At 36.6% G+C, this 21,445-nt stretch overlaps 1 protein-coding gene across 2 annotated transcripts in view; it reads left to right on the forward strand.

The window, feature by feature from the left end:
• The first annotated feature begins 588 nt into the window (after positions 1 to 588).
• Positions 589 to 21,445, forward strand: part of PDCD4 (programmed cell death 4) — a 28,693-nt gene continuing 7,836 nt past the window's right edge. Inside the window, exons 1-8 of one of the 2 annotated variants that reach the window (XM_021699889.2) lie at positions 589 to 712; positions 5,120 to 5,219; positions 10,802 to 11,104; positions 13,349 to 13,443; positions 15,367 to 15,480; positions 17,816 to 18,037; positions 19,696 to 19,793; positions 20,697 to 20,811. In XM_021699889.2, the coding sequence (XP_021555564.1) occupies positions 5,177 to 5,219; positions 10,802 to 11,104; positions 13,349 to 13,443; positions 15,367 to 15,480; positions 17,816 to 18,037; positions 19,696 to 19,793; positions 20,697 to 20,811 (990 nt within the window). In that variant the 5' untranslated portion in view covers positions 589 to 712; positions 5,120 to 5,176. The remainder of the gene's footprint in view (positions 713 to 5,119; positions 5,220 to 10,801; positions 11,105 to 13,348; positions 13,444 to 15,366; positions 15,481 to 17,815; positions 18,038 to 19,695; positions 19,794 to 20,696; positions 20,812 to 21,445) is intronic. The other variant, XM_021699890.2, reaches the window with a different exon arrangement.

Consider the following 21,445-nt stretch of genomic DNA (forward strand, 5'->3'; position numbering starts at 1 on the left):
GGAGCCTAACTAGTCGTGATTAGCACAGGGACTTCAAAGAGTTTTTGAGCGTTTATTTCCTCATCTGTGAAATGGGAGTGATTTCTATCTTCAAGGGATGAGGGCATTCACTGAGATAAAGTTCTTAGGGTACACAGGAGGAGCCAAGGAGTGAACAAGACCCGTGGGAGAAGCAACCGTAGAGATTAAGGGTATTCGCCTGACGAGCGTCTGGAAATGGAGGCAGGGACCCTCCAGAGGCTCAACATTTAGCCGGGGTTGCTGACTGCCCTGGGAGAGGAATGGGTGAGCAGGTCAAGGCAGCCTCAGGCTGGTCCTCACCTCAAGGCACTGCCCTGTCGCCTACGCTTGTATCCTGCCGCACCTCCCAACCTCCCGCCCCTAGCTTCCCGCCCGGCTTCCACTCCCGCCAGTTCCAGGAGCCCGACGCGCCTGCGCCTTCTGGCGCCCCTGCCCAGCTTTCCACGTTTCACTTGCCTCCCTTTTTCCTCCTCAGCTTCCGCTCCACCGCCACGATTGGCCAGCGGGCCTCCTCGCTTCGGCCAATAAACGCCGCTCTCTCGCCCCCGTGTTACTGGGTAGAACAAAACAAAAACAAACAGAGCGAGAGGGGGCAGAGACGCTCTGAGGCGGCGGCAGAAGCTGAGCTGTGGGGTCTGGGCCAGCGGACCAGGGACCTGGGCGAGCAGCGGCGACGGCGGCGGCCCGAGGGGTCAGTACCAGTGAGGCGGCTCGCACGCTCGGAACGACTGCGCTCTCTCCCTCAGCCCCGTCTCTCCTCGGAGGCCGCCGCACGTTGGGAGGGGGAGGGGGCCTGAGGCCGCGGCCGGGTCGGGTGGGCGGGGGTCCGGCCTCCTCCTCCGAGCCCCGCAAGCAGGGCCGCGGGCGCCCCAAAGCCCCGGGCTGCGGAGGGCGGGCCCCGGTTCCCTCCCGGGCGGAGGCCCGGAGCGCGGCGGCGCCGGCCTGCCCCCTCCCGGACCCTCTCCCCGCTTAACCGGGTGTGTGGGGCGCTAGCCAGCGAGGGGCTGCCCCTCATCCCCGCGAAGGCCGAGTTTTCATTTTTGAGGGGGGACGTTGGGAGGCGTGTTTCTGGCCTGACTGAAATCCTGTGAGGAAGGTTCGCGCCCTCTCCGCCCCCGTGGCCTCCCTGGGGGACCCCGGCCCGCGCTCTGGAGCCCAGGCCCGGCAGCTCCAGTCCAGCATCCCCCGGGGCTGGCCTGGACTGGGGCCCGCGGGGTCCCGGCCTGCGCCCGCTGCGGAAAGGAAGGCCCGCCACTGCGGGAGGGGCCGCTCGGAGGCGGACACTTGCCCGCCTCCCCGGCCCTGCGCGGACTTCGGGCGAAGGGTCGCTTTTTTAGTTTTAAGTGAAAATCTCCCAGAGAAAACAAAGACAGGAAGGGAGCCCTCTTTCTGTGAAACGCAGGCCGGCCGTTTCTGCTGAATTCGTCAGTTTGGTGCTGCAGTGTACGTGAAGAGGGGTCGTGTGTCCCCCCTCCCCGGGGCCCCTCCCCCCAGAGCTTCGAAAACTGTCTGCAGAAGTCAGTATCTCCGGGCTCCCATGCCCTGTGAGAACTGGCTATGTAACCAGCAACTGTGCAGTATCTGCAATGATTAAAACGATCAAAAATGTAGCGTCGTGTGGAAAAAAAAAAGTCACCGCCTGTTTTTACTTGTATTTTTACTGCTAAGTTTTAGAATTTTGGCATTCTTACTAATGTAATTTTTTTAGAAACCACCGTATACTTTTCTAAAAGGGGAGCACTGCAGATGCGTTCTAAATTTAATTACTGGTATTTATGTCCTTAACCTTCCTTCATTGTAGGTTTCTTAAATCGCTTACTATCTCATCAGGGATCTTGGAGTTATATTTTGGTTGGTTCTTCTGTTGTAGTCATGAGAAAGGAAAAATAGTTGCTGGGAGTGCAAAAATAAATGACAATTTGATATTTTCTGTACTGCTTGATTTTGCATCATTGTGGTTGAATATTTTTAGCTGATTTTATTTTAAGTTGCTAATTAGCTGTGATTGTAGCCCTGGAATGAATACAAATAATTTTCTGGTTAGCATATGGTTTAAACTTGACTCCAGAAACTCAGAGTGGTTTATGAGGTGTATTTCAGGAAACAGATTTTTTGGGGGCGGGGGGGAGGGTGGGAAGGTGAGGCTCTATCTCCTGGGGAATGTCATGACATTTGAATACTTCTGATTGTATGTTTCTGTAAAACACATTGAAGAAATGAAAACTTTAAAAAAAAAAAAAAATTTGTCAAACTTCTGTGTATACTTTTGCTTTCTTATTGAGAATTAATTTTATTGTTTAGTTTTAAGGATGTGGCGTTTAGAATTTTTGCTTTATGTTTTTGCTAAGTTTGGGGCAAAAATCTTATGGATTGTTAAGTAAACTGGAAAAAAGCTCCACTACTTTGAAGAGAGGAAAAACATACAATGTATCTTTATCTTTCTCTAAATTCTTAAAATGTCTGTGTTCCTATCAAGTGTGACTGAGTTCTTGATTGCGTTATCATTGCCTAAAGACACAGACAAGGCTTTTTTTTTTTCCCCCTAGTTAGGATTACTTAATAAAAACAAATATGGTAAGTTATAGATGAGAGTCATACCTAATAATTTTCTTTGCCCAACTGAATGTCTTTTGTGTAATAGTTTAAAATAAATATTATTTTTGGTGTTTGGAAAGTAGTATTTAAAGATTTGATACAACAATAAGAGTCTGTGTTTTAATAAGCTTCTGTTAGCCCTAAAAAAGAATCTTCTTGTGGGATATTAAAATCTCGGATTGAATTTGTGCGAGCAGTCCTGGATTGAGAAGGTCTGGGTTCTGGTTCTTCCGTTGAGCAGCTGTCTCTCTTTGGACAGATCACCTACCTTCTCTGAATTTGTTTAGTTGTGTGCAAAGTGGAGTAAATAGCTCAAGATTGTTCTGACAGGTACTTGAAATAATGCCTGTAAAATTCTCTGTGAATTATAAAAGGCCTTATAAACATCAGTTATAATAATTTCATTTCCTTTAGTAGCTAGGTTCTGCAGAAAGTATTCTCTCAAAGATTCTACTTGTATCAAGTATGAAAAAGACTTTTTAATGTAACTCTAGTTTAAAAAGCTCATACACACATCATAAGACATTTTCACTTTCCTATAACATGTAACTCATATAAAATGAAACATACGGCATTTTCAGACATGGAGAACACTAAATGCTTAGGTTTGTAAACATTTTTGTTTATATATTTATATGAATTTCTATATACATATCTTTAAGGGTCATTTTTTCTCCCCTAAATCCAGAGTTGGTGGAAATTATGATATTGAAAAATCATTATATAGAATCACTTAAGTCTGTTTATTCTGAGTAGAATTGGAGAGTGGTCTCACCATTTTTTTAATTTCTTAAGTGGTATGATAGCATCCTGGTAGCCTAAGGACTATGCCATATTAAGAAGTTTATCACTGTAGCATTAAGGTGTGTTTATTTTTGTTCTACAAAATAATACCTTTTTCTGGATCAAAGGACTACAAACTTTTAAGATGTTAAAATAGTTTATATTAAGGAATTTATTTTTTTATTTATTATTTTTTTTAAAGATTTTATTTATTTATTTGAGAGAGAGAGACAGCGAGAGCAGGAACACAAGCAGGGGGAGTGGGAGAGGGAGAAGCAGGCTTCCCGCCGAGCAGGGAGCCCGATGTGGGACGCGATCCCAGGACCCTGGGATCATGACCTGAGCTGAAGGCAGACGCTTAACGACTGAGCCACCCAGGCGCCCTATATTAAGGAATTTAAAAGTTAGTTGAGGGGCGCCTGGCTGGCTCAGTCTGTGGACCATGTGACTCAATCTCCTAGTCATAAGTTCGAGCCCCACATTGGGCGTAGAGTTTACTTTAAAAAAAAAAAAAAGTCAGTTGAGTCCCAGGAGGCATCATATATATTATGGTTAAATTTTTATTAATTTGTTCATTTTATATCTTGAAAGCACACTGCTAGTGAAACGATTGTAAGTGATTGGGAGGGCTTATATCTAACCTGTATGACTTGAACAGACCTGTATGACTTGAACAGATCAGTGCTTAAGTACTGTAAAACACTATTTTAAAAATATTTACAGAGAGATTCTAAAATCATTTGGTTACACCTTCTGGTAAAAGTTTTCATCAAAATATATTTTGATAGTTTTTCAAGTAACGTTAGATTTATATCACTAAGTTAAATAAGATTTCATCAAAGCCTTCAGCATTGATAATTTTTAAGCCATTTTGAAACCGAGGTCTATAATACTGTGAGATGCTAATGCCATTGTACTTATTTCTTTTTTAAAGGCGAGGGCTTTGTTTATTTTATTATATATTTTTAAGAGAATGGGGGAGGCACCTGGCTGGCTCAGTCTGTAGAGGATTCAACTCCTGATCTCAGGGTTGTAAATTTGAGCCCCATATTAGGTGTAGAGATTACTTAAATATAAAATCTTTAAAAAAAATTTTTTTTAAACTAAAAAAAGAATGGGTTTTTCAGATTATGAAAATAATACTCTCATTGTAGAAAACACCATTTATAAAAATTTCTCCAAATCTCAAAGTCTTCTAACTGTAATTATGGACACGTAGTTGATAAAATGGCAGACCTGTCTGCCTTCAGATATGTTGTAGTGTGAAAAATTAACACAGTCATGTGATATGCTTGATTAAAACTGTTGCTTGCATTTTGTAGTAGTTCTTACAATTCATTGGTAGTGAACTATCCAGTATTATGTACATCAGATTAATTATGAGTCCTGGTAGTCCTAAAAAATTTGGAGTATGTATATACTGCTTTAATTTGAAATAAACATGTATATGTTTATACATCTTTTACTTCCAAGTTAAAGGGGTGCTTTGGCACATTCAGAAACATGGGTATTTTTTTTTTTTTTTGGACCCAGATACATTTGTCAGGAAGATTGAAACCAAATGTTAATAGTGGTAAACTATTTTTCAAAGTAAAGAGAGCTCTTTTTTGAAAAATGAAATTATGTGCTGATTTTTTTTTTACAGTGATTAAGTAAATTCAATTTACCTTAATTATGTCAGTTTGGAAGATACTGAAACTTTTTTCTTTTTAAAAAATAGATTCCAAGGGAAGACTTCCATTAGTAATTTAATCAGTGCAAGTGACATTAAAGAACAATGGATATAGAAAATGAGCAAATACTGAATGTAAACCCCACAGGTAAGTAAGAATATTTTCAACCTTGACTGTATTATGAGCATGTTTGAGGTCCTACAAAATTTTATGAAAACATAGTATTAAAACCATCTTTACTTTAAAAACCATCTTATTCATACTACAAGAAAGTGAGTTATATTATTTTTAAAATCAAGTTTGTGATTTTTTTAAATACTTATTTGAGAGAGAGAGAGAGAGAACAAGCTGGGGGGGGAGGAGCAGAGGAAGAGGGAGAAGCAGACTCCCTGCTGAACAGGGAGCCTGACTGGGATGATGACCTGACTGGGATCATGACCTGAGCCGACGGCAGACGCTTAACCAACTGAGTCACCCAGGTGCCCCTGTGATTCTTCTTTTTATAGAAATTCTTCACATGTCCTTATTTTTCTGCCTATCCTTTCACATTCCATACATTCTTATTCTCCACTATTTATAATAAACTGTATTTAACAGAATGGAGAATAGTGAACCTGTTCATTAATATTTTCAAATGAGCTAGTGATTTCTATAATATAAACTATTATTGGTATCTTTGATCTCTTTCCTAATTAATAATTTATATCTTATATTACCTATGGTATTTTTCTTGATTTTCCATGATGCTTCAATAGCACATTATCATAAAAATGGTTTTGTGGAATAGAGGTTTAAATGTTGAGTAACTTCAGACAACTTAAAATGTATTTATAACTTTCACAATAATCTTAATTAGGATTTTGCGATATTCTGAATGGTGAGAGCTTTTCCTCTTGGTATATTTTGGATAATTCTTTGCTTTATAATTTTATTAGTATTGAAAAGATCACTGTTTTATAATTTAAATATATTTATCATACTTCATTTTTTAATACTATAGTAGTTTTATTTTTTCAATGAATAATTCACTACGTACAAATTAATATAGTTTTCTTTGATCTGAACAGACACTTTGAAGTTGAAACCTCTTGCCATTTTGTAAGTGTGCTAGAAGATTATAGTTGAAAAAATTATTGCAATAATTAATGATTATTTTGGTGCTGCTATATACAGTAGCTATGTGAATACTTGTTTTTAGGGTTATAAATGGGCATCATATTCCTGCTTCATTGAAGTGAGGATGGTAAAAATATATTTTAAGAATACATTTCACATATAGATAATTGCTGCTTTTCTGTACTGCCCAGTATGATAGCTCCTAGCCACATGTGGCTGTTGAGCACTTGAAATGTGACTTGTCTGAATTGAGATGTACTGTGGGTGCAAACACATTCCAGATTTTAAAACTTCGTATGAATGAAAGACCTCAGTAACTTCCCCCCCTTTTTTTTCATTGCACTCTTTTTTTTATTATGTTATGTTAATCACCATACATTACATCATTAGTTTTTGACGTAGTGTTCCGTGATTCATTGTTTGCGTATAACACCCTGTGCTCCATGCAGAACGTGCCCTCTTTAATACCCATCACCGGGCTAACCCATCCCCCCCATGCCCCTCCCCTCTAGAACCCTCAGTTTGTTTCTCAGAGTCCATAGTCTCTCATGGTTTGTCTCCCCCTCCGATTTCCCCCCCCTTCATTCTTCCCCTCCTGCTATCTTCTTTTTTTTTTAAACATATAATGTAGTATTTGTTTCAGAGGTACAGGTCTGTGATTCAACAGTCTTACACAATTCACAGCACTCACCATAGCACATACCCTCTCCAATGTCTATCACCCAGCCACCCCATCCCTCCCACCCCCCACCACTCCAGCAACCCTCAGTTTGTTTCCTGAGATTAAGAATTCCTCATATCAGTGAGGTCATATGATACATGTGAAAGACCTCAATAACTTTTTATATTGACTCTGTGTTCAAAGTCTATAACATCTAGTAGATTAAATAAAATATATTAAAATTAATTTCACCTGTTTCTTTTTAATGTGGATACTAGGAAATTTAAAATTACATATTTGGCCTGCATTATATTTCTGTGAGACAGCACGACTCTAAGTTTTACATATTTTGTTTTCTGTCTATAACAAGTCCTAGTTCTTTTAACCCTGTTCTTGATGCCTGGCCAGAACTACCTTAATATAAAGGACTTGTAGTTCTTCAATACTTGGATGGGCCTAAGACAGACCTTTGCTATAAATTCTTCCTGTAGCAAATAGTCCCAAGTCAGACTAGTGTATTAGTCTGTTACTTTGGGGAAGTAGGTTATTTGCTCTGACCTTCAGTTTTCTCATGTATAAAACTGGGGTACAAATGCCCTCTCTGTAGGTTTATTGTTAGGATTAAATGAGATTATAGTGTATGTGTGTCATGCCCATAGCACATATTTTGTATGTAACAAATGAAATGTGTTAATATTGTTAATTCTAATTATGCCAATCAGTGGACCATTAATTGAAAATTTGATTATTGCCTTCTGTAATACTGTAAGTTAGATTGGTTACTACTGAGGTACCACAGGATTTAGAAGGGGAATTAGTACACAGTGGAAAACAATTTTGAAGTCACCACATTATGTACTCAGGTTTTTTATCTTTTATCTTCTGGTTTTCTTAAAGTAAGATCAGTAGTGGTTATGGAACCCTAAAACCTAGGTAAATATGAGGCACCTAGATGGCTCAGTCGGTTAAGTGGCCAACTTTTGATTTCAGTTCAGGAGATCTTAGGGTCCTGGGATTGAGCCCTGCATTGGGCTCCATGCAGACTCCATGGGGAGTCTGCTTGAGGATTTCTCTCCCTTTCCATCCTGCACCCCCTGCTTGCGTGTGCACTTTCTCTCTCAAATAAATCTTAAAAAAAAAAAAAAAAACTAGGTAAATATGAATAGCAAAATACAAAAGAGTAATTGATAGAAACATGGGTTAAAAATAAGATCTAATAGATAAAATATACCTAGATGTGTTCTGCTGCAGTCATATGAAGATACTGGAAAGGATATTAAAATAGTTGAAAGTTGTGGGAAATGTGTTGAAATTGAATACTTTAGTACTCCAAGTGACAGTTTAAAGTGACATTTTATTGTAATTTGATGTCCTTTATCTTCTGGATGAGTTTAATGGTTTTCCGTAATTATAGAATAATGAAAGCAATATGTTACAGGTAGATGTTTAATGTTTTCTTCAACAGCCTGCTCTTACTTGAAATTCCATCTAACTTGTCTGATCTCTGGTCTTTTTTTCTCCTTCCTCTTACTCTTCTGCTTCTCTGTCTTTATAATCAGTCACTTGTCCTGTCTCTTTAGCTGTGACTACTCTGCTGTACTCTAGCTCTGTATTTTCTACAGTTATAATCTGAGATTTAAATGTGGATTTGAATGTGAAGATTATAGACCATGTATGTAAAGTGCCTAGCATAGAACCTGGTGTCTAGTAGTAACAACGATGATGGTAATGACAAAAGAAGTTGCACTACTGCTGTGACTACTACTGCTACTAGTAGTTGCAGTCGTTTAGTTATGATGGTGGTTGTGAGGATGTCTCAAACTCACCCTCTAACTCTAACTTCCTGTCTTAGTCTAAAAACTTTTTTAAGACTACATTTTATGCTTCTTCTGTTTAAAAGCTCTTTATTTTTTCTTTGAGTGTCGCTTTCTTATTTACCCTAAAGTTATTACCCTTGATCTTTTCAGTTAGTTAGTAATGGATTATTGTAACATTTTCTTTGCTGGTCTTCCATTTTATACTTTCTTTTTTTCCTGATATCTTCTGTATTTCTCTGCTAAACTAATCCCCCATCACTACCTATGATATCAAATCTAAGCTCTGACCGTTTGAATGTGGGAGTGGTCAGCGATTACTCTGATGATGTAAGCAGGGGCAAGATCATGAAGGATCTTAAGTTACAAGGTAATGAGTTTAAACTTTATTTTGACCCAGTGGGAATATCTTCAAAGGGTTTTCAGTGGGGGCATGTTTTAGAAGATCAGTTTTCATGCAGTTTGGAGATGGTTTGAAGATTGAAGGCACAGAGACTAGGAAACTAATGATGTAATTGGACTCTACTTACTGTTATGTTTGTTTTTTGATTACCAGAATGTTCTTAACTTTTATACTTTTTGTCAAGAATTATAAAGATTTCAACACATTTGTTTTTTATAGGTTGATTTAAAAAATTTTCAGTTTTAACATATTAAAGCATGTTAAAACCTATACACATGAACTTGACACAGTCTAATTACATTTAGGAAATGTAAAACCATTTGAGGGATTCAACTCTGACTTGAGTTAGCCGTAATGAACAAAACTCTGGCTCAAGGGTAACTAATTCAGTAGTTCACTGACTTAGAAAATTTTCAGAGCAAAGCCAACTGTCTCCATGCCATTGATCTCCACAGATATTGGAGTTGATAGTATGAAGGATACTCTGTAAGGTGCTGAGTACAGAGACGTACAGGTAAAGGTGTGGTTCCTCTTTTGAGGCTTATGACTTACTTGGAAAAGCAAGACTGCTACATAAATTAGAAATAAAGTGGTTTCCGTAATGTAAATGAACGGTGTGTGGGCATTAGGGTTATTGTGGCTAGAATTGTTAGGAAAGATTTTTATGGAGGAAATAAAACTTGAGTATATCCTAAAGGATTTTGATAAGTGAAAAGAGCAGTGGGGATGACATTCTCAACGGGACCATTGGAAACTCCAAATATGTTGCTATCTTTCAAGGAATAATGTATAAATTTTTTTTTTTTTTAATTTATCTGAGAGAGAATGGGAGACAGAGAGCATGAGAGGGGGAGGATCAGAGGGAGAAGCAGACTCCCCGCTGAGCAGGGAGTCCGATGCGGGACTCGATCCCGGGACTCTCAGGATCATGACCCGAGCCGAAGGCAGTTGCTTAACCAACTGAGCCACCCAGGCGCCCCAATAATGTATAAATTTTATGTAGCCTGGAAGATAGTCAGAAGATGATAAGTGATATAAGTCAAGTTTGGAGAGGTGAATTAGAGCTTTGAAAGCAAGCTCCCCCCCCCCCCCCCCCATCAAGCTTTACCTTTGAAAGCAATGAATCCTCAACAGATCATTTATTTGCCAAATACCTTTCAGGCTCTTTGGATTAGTAATATTTCCTAAGTGTCTGTAATTAATCATGAGTTGTTTGGGAAGTTATTTAAACACTCTCAACCTTAGTTTCCTTATCTGTATTAATGACCCTGTGTGTAATAAATAGCTCTCAAACTTGTGGGTAAATGACAAAACATCCAGCACAGTGCTAGTAGGCATTCTGTAAATAATAGTTTATCTTTCTTCTCTCAAGATTCTTAGTATTTTCTTACTATCTCCAATTGCTTAATTCTCTTAGCTCACAGAAGTCGAAAGGTTTTATCTGTGGTTGTATATTAACATAGATTTTATTTTCTAAACATATAACATGCTTTCATTAAACTTTGCTCACCAAAATTCACTGTCTTAGTTTACTTTCTATGATAATGTGAAAAGTAATCCTGTTTAGTTGTCATTTATTAGATCAAATCATATGAAATTGCCAATATGTGACTGTTACCTAAAAAATAGTAATTTCATGTGATTCAACCTAATATAACTTAGGATGATAACTGATATAACAGTGGATGATTAAAGTACTTATGTAGTATTTTCTTTCTTCATTTTCCTCTTTAAGATCCTGATAATTTAAGCGACTCTCTCTTTTCTGGTGATGAAGAAAATGCTGGGACTGAAGAAATAAAAAATGAGATAAATGGAAATTGGATTTCGGCATCCTCCATTAATGAAGCTAGAATTAATGCCAAGGCAAAAAGGCGCCTGAGGAAAAACTCATCCCGGGACTCTGGCAGAGGCGATTCAGTCAGTGATAATGGAAGTGAAGCCCTTAGAAGTGGAGTAACTGTACCAACCAGTCCAAAGGGAAGGTTGCTAGATAGGAGATCCAGATCTGGGAAAGGAAGGGGACTACCAAAGAAAGGTTGGTATATTTCATGTCCAAAGAAACAAATAGAAAACAATATAACCTGATACTTAAACTATGGTTTCCTTGTTCTAGGAAGGCAAGAAATTTAAACAATGATAATGTAAGATTTTATGATTTATGTATGTTTTTACAAAGTAATAATCTGAGGACCATCCCACTTTTTCTTTAAGTTGAGCTTTTTTTCTGGAGGAGATTGTTTTCTTGAGCAGAACTTTATTTTTTTCAGCAAAATACACATGGATTTTTTTGTACAGTTATGAATTGTGCATGTATTCTCTAACTTTGCTTGAAAGTGGGGTCAGAAAATCATCATACCTGGGGGACCTGGCTGGCTCAGTCAGTGGAGTATGTCACTCTTGATCTCGGGGTCATGAGTTTGAGCCCCACATTGCAGGTAGAGATTACTTAATAAATAAAAGTTAAAAACAATTCATCATACCTATTATCTAATGAATGTAATTATGTCCTTGGTTAAGAATATAGGATAAATATAAATTAGATTGGTAATAAGTGGATCAGAATTTTAATGATTTCGTAGGTCTGGTTCCCGAGTTCGTTCGTTTGTTTGTTCTTTCTTTTCATTCATTCATTCATTCAATTTAATTTATTAAAAGATTTTATTTTTTAAGTAATCTCTGTACTTAACATGGGGCTTGAATTTACAACCCCGAGATCAAGAGTTGCATGGCTCTACCAAGTGAGCCAGTGAGGCGCCCCCCTGAGTTCTCTTCAGTTCTCTTTTGGATACTGGAGTGGAATGATCTATTTTTTTTTTTTTTAATTTTATTTATTTATTTTGAGAGAGAGAGCATGAGTAGGGGGAGGGGCAGGGGGAGAGGGAGAGAGAGAATCCTCAAGCAGACTCCCTGCTCAGCGAGGAGCTGGACACGGGCTCCATCCTAGGACCCCGGGATCATGACCTGAGCTGAAGGCAAACACTTAACCGAGGTACCCTAGGAATGGTCCATTTTTTCACTGCTATGTCCAGTGCCTGGAGTAGTGACTAGCAGTTGTAGATACTTAAGTATTTGTTGATGAGGGATGTTAGCTTTGGTCTGTGGTAGGGTTTTGATATAATTTGGAGACTTCACAGCTTCTGAATGGTGTGAACTTCAATTTATAACCTAGGATTCTTGTAAAATGTTTTTGTGATTGGTCAAAAACTGTTATTCTTGTTGAATGGCTCTACAACCATTCGTTAGATCAAAATGAATCCTAATAATCAGATTCTGTTTTACTCTAGTGTTGATATAAAATACAACCTCAAAAAAAGTTGGTGATACTGAAAAGTACCTTAAAAATAATGTAATCTATTAAGCGTTATAAAAATATTTCAATAAGTTTATGTAGAAAAACCACTTTGAAAGTTGGGATTGTTAAACTTCATTTGGTTAGTTTGTAAATAGAAGTACAGAGAAATAACGATCAGTGCTACAGTGCTTAAATAGCTTAGTTATTCATAACATATTGCCAGTTGTCAAGTATAGTTTAATGTGTACTATTATATTTAAAGAGTATTTGACTTTGAAACACTTACAGTGGAAACTGTGCTTCTTTGTTAAGTAATTTCACCCTTACTGAGTTTCCTATGCCACATCTTATTGGCTCAACATACTTCTTTTTGTTTTGGTCTTATGAAATGTCAAATAAGATTTAGAGCTCAGCTACATTGTCACACCCTTTGGGGTCCCTGATCTACATATTTTTCTGATCTTTATTTGTTTTGTTTTTGCTTTCATTTTAAAGCATCTGCCTTTTAGTTTTAACTTTATAAGCTATTTCAACTTGATGTTTTAGAAATAGGTTATAAAATATATAATATCTAATCATGACTGAAAAAGCAGTGATCCAAGAAAAAAGGTTTAAAGTGTAATTCAACTGGAGAAAAAACTGGCATAGAAATTAAAATGCAGTTTTTTTTGTTTTTTTGTTTTTTTTAAAGATTTTACCTATTTGACAGAGAGAGACACAGCAAGAGAGGGAACACAGCAGTGGGAGTGGGAGAGGGAGAAGCAGGCTTCCCGCGGAGCGGGGAGCCCAATGCGGGGCTCGATCCCAGGACCTGGAATCATGACCTGAGCCGAAGGCAGACGCCTAACGACTGAGCCACCCAGGCGCCCCTAAAATGCAGTTTTTTAACTGTTAATTAATATCTGAATATCTAGAATTATTTCAGATTTCAGTTAAAATTTATGAACTGTGAACTTTGTGTTCTTTCTCAATTCTAAACTTTTTCAGGTGGTGCAGGAGGCAAAGGTGTCTGGGGTACACCTGGACAGGTATATGATGTGGAGGAGGTGGATGTGAAAGATCCTAACTATGATGACGACCAGGTATCAGTGTTTTACTTTATTTTTTTAATCTTATGTTTAAAATGCTAGTAAGTTTTTTGACTTCATGTCTGTAGTTTACTCATACATTTGTCAAATTATACATTCTATATCTATACTCTGTACCTGTCAAATCATGTATATATGATTTATAGTGTGTGTGTGTATATATATATACAAACACACATATAATGTGTGTGTATGTATATGTGTGTACACACATTAGTATCTGTATCTAAATCATACATACACTCAGTCCTTTTGGACTTTTAGGTAAATTTTGGATTAGGAAACCACATTAACTGATAATGATATATGTGTAATTTTCACTTCATTTCTGAAGTGAGTTAAAAGTAGGTCTTTACAGATTTACTTAGGATTATTGAGTTGATTTTTTTTTTTTTTTTTTAGATTTTATTTATTTATTTGAGGCAGGGAGAGGGGCAGAGGGAGAAGCAAGCAGACTCCCTGCTGAGCAGGGAGCCCAATGTGGTCTCAATCCCAGGCCCCTGGGATCATGACCTCAGCCGAAGGCAGACACTTAACGGACTGAGCCACCGAGGTGCCCCAAGTTGACTATTTTTTAAAAAATATATTTATTTATTTGAGAGAGAGAGAGAGATTGGGAGAGGAGCATAGGGAGAGAATCTTCAAGCAGGCTCCCTGCTGAGTGTGGAGCCCACCATGGGGCTCGAACTCAAGACCCATCACATCATGACCTGAGCTGAAAACCGAGTCAGATGCTTAACCAACTGAGCCACCCAGGCACCTCCAAGTTGACTATTTTTCAATAAATTCTGTTGAGTTAATATAGTTTCTATAGTAATGATAATTGAGAAGAATATATGAGTTATAGATATTAGGTTCCTTTTAAAATATTACTCTTCAGGATGGTAACTCTATGGTAAATTTTATTTTGGGAACATGACTGTCTTTTTTCAGTGTTGAGAATGTAAATTTTGTTTTTCTTCCTTCTGCTGTGTCTTTTATTCCCATGACTTACTCATTCCATAATTGGAAGCCTGTATCTCCTACTCCCCTTCACCAATCTTGCCCCTCCCCTCTGGTAACTGTCAGTTTGTTCTCTGTGTTTACAGGTCTGATTCTTTTTTGTTTGTTTATTTGTTTTTGTTTTAGATCCCACATATGAGTGAAGTCATGTGGTATTTGTCTTCCTCAGTCTTAATTTCACTTAGGTCCATCCATGAGAATGTAAATTTTTAATAGATTTTATAATGAACATATATTTATTTTTTAATGGAAAATTTCTAACTTATACAGAAGTAGGATAGTGTAACGAACATGCTTGTACTTGTCTCCCAGCTTCACCAACTTCAGTAATTAATACCTCATGGTCAGTCTTGTTTTATCCTGTACCTCCGTTTATTTTTCCTCTTGTATTCCCCTGCATGCACCCCCCACCCCCATGCTCTGGATTATTTTGAAACAAATCCCAGACATTGACATTTTTTTTTTTTTTTTAAGATTTTATTTATTTATTTGACAGAGACACAACGAGAGAGGGAACACAAGCAGGGGGAGTGGGAGAAGCAGGTTCCCCGCTGAGCAGGGAGCCCGATGCAGGGCTCGATCCCAGGACCCTGGGATCATGACCTGAGCCGAAGGCAGACGCTTAACGACTGAGCCACCCAGGCACCCCTATGACATCTTTTTTAAAGTACTGTCTGTGCATGAGATAATTCATGGTGATGAGAATTTTAGACAGGAAATTACCAGGGTATATGTTAGATTGTTTTTATTCCATATTGTTTGTATATACTTACCTATTTTAGCTAATTGTTGGACATGGAAATATTTCTAAGAACATGAAAAAAAAATAAAAAGTAAAAAACTAAAAACAAATTTCAGTTTATATGAATATTTTGTTCATTAATTTATAACTCTTTCACCTCCTTTCCCTCCCAGGAGAACTGTGTTTATGAAACTGTAGTTTTGCCTTTGGATGAAACAGCATTTGAGAAGACTTTAACACCAATCATACAGGAATATTTTGAGCATGGAGATACTAATGAAGTTGCGGTAGGTTTAAAATTGCAAGTATGATTTATTTAATATAGGAAAGAAAACACTATTAAAAGCAGAACATCATATCCAAAATGATCTTGGATCACTGAATAAGTTTAAGCATTTTCTTTTGCATAAATGAATTTCTAAGAAATGGAGTAAAATTTCCTTAATATAGATTAGTTCTTTCCTATTTGGGATGTGATGAGGGCTATATGCCATTTCTTTCCCTGAAAAATGGCAAAGTAATATTTTAATAATTTTTGCAATTATATATTTTTGTAATTGATAGTGTATAAAATAATATTAACAATTTCAGGCATCTGTGGACCTTCTCAAACCTCTTCAGGGATCTCAGTTAAAAATGATTGATTTAGTTCTCTTTTTTTGACGTTTATTTCAATGCTCAGGATTAAGATAAAATTTATCTTTGTATTCTGCCCAAAAGAAAAAGAACACAAAGATACAAAGATTTGAATAAGAATGTATACAGAAACCAAGAGAACAAATGTGTTTTTGAAACATAATTTGCATGGGAACATTTCCTGTGTTATGAATTGTTCATAAAGTAAATCTAAAAAGGTAAAATAAAACTACCTAACTAGAATTATGGACTTAAAGTACTAAAATTGCAACTCTTTTTATTTTTTATTTTATTTTTTTTAATTGCAACTCTTTTAAAGGCTTTTATATTTTACACTCGTATACTTCAGACTGGGCTTCTTGGTTTGTCTGATACCGTGAGGTCTGATATCCTTAGATTTGTAGGATTTAAATATAAAACAAATATTTTTTCAGTGCATACCATGTGAAGGAATTTGTAATAGGTGATTCCTGCCCTTATGAAGCTCAGTCAAGTGAGGGAAGTGATATATATATAATGTGAAGCCTTCTATTTTAGAGGAAGAGTTTAAGTCCTGTAAGGGTAGACTATTGAAATCCTATCTACTTAGCATGGGACTAGAGGTATACTATGTATTTATTAACTGAGTAGTACTATAAGCAGAGTGTTATGGAAGCATAAAATGGAGAGTAATAGAAAAGATGATTCTGAGCTATGTAAGAATGATTAGAAGTTTGCCAGGGTAAGATGGTTGAAGAGTTTCCCAGAAAGGAGAAGTATCCTGTTTAAAAGCAGTGAGTTAGTTGTTCAAGCCCAGTCCAGGACACCAGTTAGGTGGCTGTGACAATAGTTTTGGCACCGTTTTAGTAGTATAACATGGTTTAAATACTCAGAACTATAAGTAAAAAGGAAGACACTCTAAGTAGCTTGTAGGGTCATACTGCCTGTATTCCACTTCCAACTTGGCCACTCCAGTTATATGTCTTCAGCAAATACTTAATTTTTCATTGGTTTGGGTATGATGACAATACCTCCCTGAAAAGGGTTGTTTTGAGTCTTAAATAAGATAATAGAAACTAAAGTGGCTGTTACAATGCTTGATACATTATATACCGTAGTTAGTATTAGCAGCTGCTATTATTATTATTATTTTTTTTTAAGATTTTATTTATTTGACAGAGAGAGACACAGCGAGAGAGGGAACACAAGCAGGGGGAGTGGGTGAGGGAGAAGCAGGCTTCCCGCTGAGCAGGGAGCCGGATGCGGGGCTCGATTCCAGGACCCTGGGATCATGACCCAAGCTGAAGGCAGACGCTTAACGACTGAGCCACCCAGGTGCCCCAGCTGCTATTATATTTTTAATAGGAAATTTTAACTTAATCCCAGCATTTAAAGAAATAATTCCACTTAAAAACAGTAGTTTAAGATCTCCTTTTAAACTTTATATGAACAGTATAAAGTAAGCTTTAGTGCGAAGAGAAAACTTTGAGGAAAAGTAGATTATATAAACAGCTTACGATAATGTAAAATGAGTCTCACCACAAATACTCATAGAAGAATATTCCTAGAAATGAGGAGCGCCTGACTGGGTCAGTCGGAAGGGTATGTGACTATTGATCTTGGGATTGTGAGTTTGAGCCCCATGTCGGGTATAGAGATTACTTACATAAAAAAAAATTAAAAAAATTATAAGACACAGGGTTAATTAATTCCTAACACCAAACTTATTAGCAATATATAGTTTAATCCTGTTTTAGGTGTAATTCACATTCTTGAGTTTAGTGATGTTCAGATAATAAAAGCTTAACAAAGTGGATCAATATCTAATTTAGATGCACAGAAAGATGTATTTATCTTATCCTACAAAATTGACTGCTTTTCTGATTATTTCTAAAGGGGAAAAGGTAAGGATATATGGATAAAATCTTGAATTTTCAAAAATAAAGTTATATTGAATTAAAAACAGTGACATATACTTTTTAGTTAGGTTTTTTTTTTTTTTAATAGGAAATGCTAAGAGATTTAAATCTTGGTGAAATGAAAAGTGGAGTACCAGTGTTGGCAGTGTCCTTGGCATTGGAGGGAAAGGCTAGTCATAGAGAAATGACATCTAAGCTTCTTTCTGACCTTTGTGGGACAGTAATGAGCACAAATGATGTAGAAAAATCATTTGACAAATTATTGAAAGATCTACCTGAATTGGCACTGGATACTCCTAGAGCACCACAGGTTTGTATGACTCTTCTTTTTATTCATTCTTTCCCCCATTATACTTCAAATTATAGAAATAATACATGCCCCTAGGAAATTTTAGTAGATAAAGAGGACAAAATGACCCATATTTTTTACCACACAAAAATAGCCCTCTGACATTTTAGTGTATTTTTGTCTAGCTGTTCTTCTTTTCTTTTTCTAATATGGTTTTCATCATACTATAATTTTATATCCTGCTTTTCCAGCCATGCTCTGTATAGTTTGTAGGTCATTTTTTTTTTTTTTTGCTGTCTATATTTTCTGTTACATGTGGTTAAGCCGTTGTATGAGCTAGGATTTCAAAAATATGTAGATTGTTATAATTGAAGATTGAATTGGCTTGACTGATATTTATTATAAAAATAATCATAAATAAGTCTGTACCCTTTTGTAGCTTTGTGGGGAAATAATTAGAAAATCATGAATTTGTTTCTATTTAGATTCTGTCCTCAAAGTCTTATGCTTTTATTAGATTTAATACATGCTGATACTATAATGTGACTTTCTGGTTTGAAATTGAAAATGTGTGAAATTGTTGCTATTTACTTAACCAAAGTTTTAAATCAAGGTAGGAGCATTTTACTTAAACATCAATTTAGGAATAGGGATAGGTAGGTTAATTCCTAAATGCTGTTTCTGTTATACTTTTCTATGACAGACAGTAGTCTGTGTAAGGTATTGAGCAATGATTCAGATGTGGACTTTTTTTTTCTTTTTATAGCAGTACTCATATATTAAAAAAATAATTACATAAATTCGTATAATGGAATTTTTGAAAAATAAAGGTCAAAAGGAAGCAAAGCAGGGCCAGCAAAAATAACCACTGTTAACATTTTGGTGTTAAATCTATTTTACTTTCTGTGGGTATATATCAATGTATGGTTTTTATATATCCTTGCATTTTTTGTTTTAAAGAAAGTGGAATTATACTGTATATGCTATTTTATAAACTTGATTCTTCTTACACCATAAAATGTGGTAAACGTATTTCCTAATGGCCACATAATGTACCATCTTATGTATCATTTAACCACACCTTTATTGTTAGACACTAAAGTCGTTTCCAATTTTTATAAGAAATAATGCTATGAAAAGGAGTGCCTGGCTGGTTCAATCTGTGGAGCGCATGTGACTCTTGGTCTCAGGGTCATGAGTTCAAGCCCCACATTGGGTATGGAGCCTACATTAACAACAACAACAAAAAGAAGTAATGCTATGAATATACTTTCAGACAAATTTCTACACCAAGTTTTCTCCATACAATAAATTCTTTTAATCAGTTTTTGAGAAAACCTAGTCCCATTTTTTTGTTTGTTCTCTTGAATTTAGGCCATTGGCTTAACAAGTAATTTTGATGATATACTATGTTTCAGGCAGTGTGCAGAGGTGTTGGGGGATTGGAATTGAGCAATGTGCCCCCCCCTCCCCACCATGGTGCTTATCTTGAGGGGTGAGTTGTGGGAGAGTATGCTGAGCATAACTAGCAGGTGCTAAATAGATGTCTTTGAATATTCCAGTATATCTTAGATATTGTTGTAGTTCAACCAGTCTTCATCATTTATGCATTTAGAAATTGTGTCCTATAAAGGTTTTAGATTTTTTTATATAGCTTTTTTTTTTTTTTCTTATTGTAGTTGGTCGGCCAGTTTATTGCTAGAGCTGTTGGAGATGGAATTTTATGTAATACCTATATTGATAGTTACAAAGGAACTGTAGATTGTGTACAGGCTAGGTAAGTAAATTAATTTTTCTACTTAGAATTTCAAAAGAGGGGAAAATTCTACAGGATTTTATTGAAATGACATTTGGATTAATCAGACATTGTGTTTGTCATTTGTGTGCATTCTCCACTGCTAAAACAAAATTGAGAGATTGTTGACATGATGTAACAGGAAGAGGACAGTATATAATGTAGAAGTTTGGGATTAGCTAAACCTAGCTACCTTTATGTCAAACCACTCTTCTCTGGGCCTCAGTTTCCTTATTTATAAAATGGAAGGATTGGACTGAGAATATTTAAGGTCTGTTCAAGTTTTTACATTCTGTAATTATTTCATATTCTAGTAAGATGGACAGTATTAACAAAGGAACCCCATTTTCTATTTTATTTTATTTATCTGCTACAGTAATATTAGGAAATAATGTTTTTCACTCTTGTTCTTTGGTATAATTTTAGGCTAAATGTAGTATTTGGGAGTCATCCTGTATGATTTTTATAACTTTCTGGAAACTTAGATTTGGTCTTAGCCGTGTGTTAGGTTTTCTCAGGTGTAGATGTTAACTTAATTTTCTAGGACTACTCAGATCAGAGTGGAATGGTTGCCCTGGTGGGAAGGCATATATCTATGTAAAAGTTTAGTTTTATGCAAAATGTTTCTCCTTAGGATAGATGTATTATTTTGTAATAAGGTTTTAAATTTTTGTTGATTGAGAAAAGAAGAGAGTATGAGAATATTAACATGAAAAGCAACTGTTTTTTTGTTCCCAACTTTTTATTTTAAAAAGTATTTGTTTTTTAAAAGACTTTTGAATTTTAGGTTGCTTTTAGGTTACGTGAAAGCTTTTAGGTCAGCCTCAAGCATGTCCAAGTTGCCAAAATTATTTATTGTTGTTATTTATTTATTTTTTTTGGTAGAGCTGCTCTGGACAAGGCTACTGTGCTCCTGAGTATGTCTAAAGGTGGAAAGCGCAAAGACAGTGTGTGGGGTTCTGGAGGTGGGCAGCAGTCTGTTAATCACCTTGTTAAAGAGGTAACTACTGGGTATTGTCTTTAACTTAATTTACATGTATTTCTGGAGGGAAGTAAACTATGCCCTCTAGCTGGTATTTCTGCAGACAAAAATTAAGTTCAGTCTTAAAGCTACACATGGAAAATTGGATAACCTTTGTATATTTGGCTTTATACCCTAGTGCTATAAATTACACAAGAATTATATAATTGTTACTAAATTTTTATGGTTTCCCTGACTTAAAAATAAGACTGAGTTAAGTTAAAAGGGCTTTCATAAGAAGGCTGTATTTGAACCTCAAAGGAATGCCTAAAGTCTTTTCTTATATTGGTGTTTAAAATTTTTCAAATACTGTCAAAGTAAGACTTTATATTTTATAGTTACTCAGAAAATAACTACATTTTTATTTATTTATTTATTTATTTATTTATTTTTTAAAGATTTATTTATTTGAGAGAGCGAGAATGAGAGAGAGAGTACATGAGAGGGGCTAGGGTTAGAGGGAGAAGCAGGCTCCTTGCTGAGCGGGGAGCCCGATGCGGGACTCGATCCAGGGATTCCAGGATCATGACCTGAGCCGAAGGCAGTCGCTTAACCAACTGAGCCACCCAGGCGCCCCATAACTACATTTTTAAATGAGTAATTTGAAACTGGA

The sequence above is a fragment of the Neomonachus schauinslandi genome, chromosome 6 (assembly GCF_002201575.2).
Source record: "Neomonachus schauinslandi chromosome 6, ASM220157v2, whole genome shotgun sequence".
NCBI classification, from domain to species: Eukaryota; Metazoa; Chordata; class Mammalia; order Carnivora; family Phocidae; genus Neomonachus; species Neomonachus schauinslandi.